We start from the raw sequence: 2277 nt of genomic DNA, 5'->3' as shown, positions 1-2277 counted from the left end.
TAGTTTTCTTTATATCAAAAACATTTCTCAGCATAGGAAAACAAAACCACACAATACCTTTCTAAAGATTAGGAAAGTAAATCTTCCCATCTTCCCTTAAATGTCCTAAATTTTGAACACTTAACACGGTAACCTGACACATTCTTTTGACAGTTTCTTAGCATGATAATATACTTTGAGTATCGCAACTCTGCATACTGCCACAACCTGCCTAAAAAAACCATGAAGTTGGCTTACACAAATCCCAGGAAATGCCCCTGGTTCAATGAGTTTCCTAGATCACACACAGCTAGTCTCTAACTGGCCTGAGAAGGAGTGTTCTTGCAGGAGGCCTGCTAAAGAGAAGAAGAATGATGATAGTACTCTAACTTCCCTGATTTGGCAGATGGACCCAGTAGATACATTCAAAGACACCTCAAGTTAGAACAGTCTCTAGATTAAAGCTGCATTTCTCCCATTTTCTTTGGGTGCACTGCCTGAAGAAGGCATCTTGAAATCAGGCCATTATCTGTGCCTCAGATTTTGGATAAATGCTACATGAGATGGAAGAAAATCTAAGGGATCCCATTTGAGGTGTTTTATAATTCTGTTAAACTTCTTCCATGAAATCCTCCTTCAAAACATAATTTTGTCTTAATGTTCAAGATGCTAATTTTATCTGCTTTTAAAGCTGTTTATAAATCTCTTCTACCATGGAGAGAGTAGTAATGTTTCTTAATTTTTTTCCCTTCCTTTTTTGCATCTAGTTCTCGTTTTGATGTTTGTTGTATGGATGAAACGCCGTGATAAGGAACGTCAGGCCAAACAGCTCTTGATTGATCCAGAAGATGATGTAAGGGACAATATTCTGAAATACGATGAGGAAGGCGGTGGAGAAGAAGACCAGGTGAGAAATGTGTGGTGCTTCCAAAATGTAGGTGAAAACCTGACAGAGTAGTAAACAATCTTTTCCATTTCCTGATTATATAGCATGGCTGTGTTCTTGCATTCTTGCTCTTGCAACAAATAGTGCACATACTGAGAAACCTGAAAATGGATACTGCTTTCTAGTGAGCTCTCTTCAGTTTAGAGATGTCAAATTCCAGCCTTTTGGGATGAAATAATAAACCAGTGTCTTGACCACTTATAGGCATTATAGTTCCCATAGCATCCTGGCCAAATTCCAACTTGAGGATAATTGCGTTTACAAGAAAATGTAAATCCTCTTTCAATTTTTGAAAGTTATTCTTCACTACCTCTCTAAAATACTGTTGTGTAGAGCTGCTGAGAGAGAATGGTTAATGCCTTCCACTTTGAATGAGGCTGTATTTTAGTGAGGAGCAAGTGCTTCCTATGTATAAAGTCTGTAAATCTCTTTGGGCTTCCTCTGAATAAAAGTGCTATGTAAATAGAGATTGGCCAGTTCTGGAATTTGAGACTAAAAACCCTTTAAATTTCAAGGAGGCTATGTATGTAGACAAATCCCCAAAAGAAATGTTACCTTTTGATATGTCCTCAAGTTGGCACTGCATGCCTCTTCCTCTGGAAACATCACTATTAGCTTAGCAGGGGCTGGATGCATTTTGGCTGGCATTATCTTCCCTTCCTCCTTAACTTGGGTAGGATCAAACTAGAGGAGGTGATGGGGGCTAGTGACTTACCCTAGAAGAGCTGGTGTGCAGTAGCTGTTTGTGCACCTTTGGGTAAATGAAGCCAAATTGGGACAATTTAATTTAGAGGTAAACTGCCCCAGTTAAGCTTTCACTTACCATGGAATAAGGGCAGGCACATGGACAGTTACCATGTCACCTGTTCTAATGATTAGCACTCTTAATTTGCTTTAATATGTATAGAATTTAGGGCCATGAGAAATGGCTATGTCTTGTTTCAGTTTTGGATTTGGCCATTTCATTTTGGTGTTTTGAATCACTGCTCTGTTTCGATTCAGCCAAATCTGTCACAGAGTTTTGACGCCATTTCGTTGCTTCAGATTGGTTGAGAGACGCAGGCACAGCCGGGTGGCTGCAGGTTCTCCCGTGCTTCCTTTGGCTGTGCCTGCCTCTTCCTAGCCAGGGGGAGCTGTGGAAGAAGCCCCAGTGGCTGCCCTGCCTGGCCCCATCCTGCACCCGGTTGGCCCCAGCCTAGTCCTGGCACTCAAGAAGAGGAAAAAAAGCCCCGCATTCATGAGCTGCAGCAGCAGCGATTTGAGGCCTCTGGGTGCTTGTGGCAGACCCCTCCATCCCCCCCAATGCAGCGTGGGGCGGTGGGGGGGTAGTGGGGATTGCCCCCTGGTTGGCA

At 42.3% G+C, this 2277-nt stretch overlaps 1 protein-coding gene across 1 annotated transcript in view; it reads left to right on the top strand.

The window, feature by feature from the left end:
• The window catches only part of CDH2 (cadherin 2), a 188292-nt gene that overhangs the window by 146998 nt on the left and 39017 nt on the right, over positions 1 to 2277 (top strand). Inside the window, exon 14 of the mRNA XM_019547330.1 lies at positions 747 to 886. Within this exon, the coding sequence (XP_019402875.1) occupies positions 747 to 886 (140 nt within the window). The remainder of the gene's footprint in view (positions 1 to 746; positions 887 to 2277) is intronic.

Source organism: Crocodylus porosus, unplaced genomic scaffold (assembly GCF_001723895.1).
Source record: "Crocodylus porosus isolate Cpor-Errol unplaced genomic scaffold, CroPor_comp1, whole genome shotgun sequence".
Lineage (NCBI taxonomy): Eukaryota > Metazoa > Chordata > Crocodylia > Crocodylidae > Crocodylus > Crocodylus porosus.
Note: the sequence above shows the minus strand (reverse complement) of the source record. Positions and strands in the feature narration are given on the sequence as shown.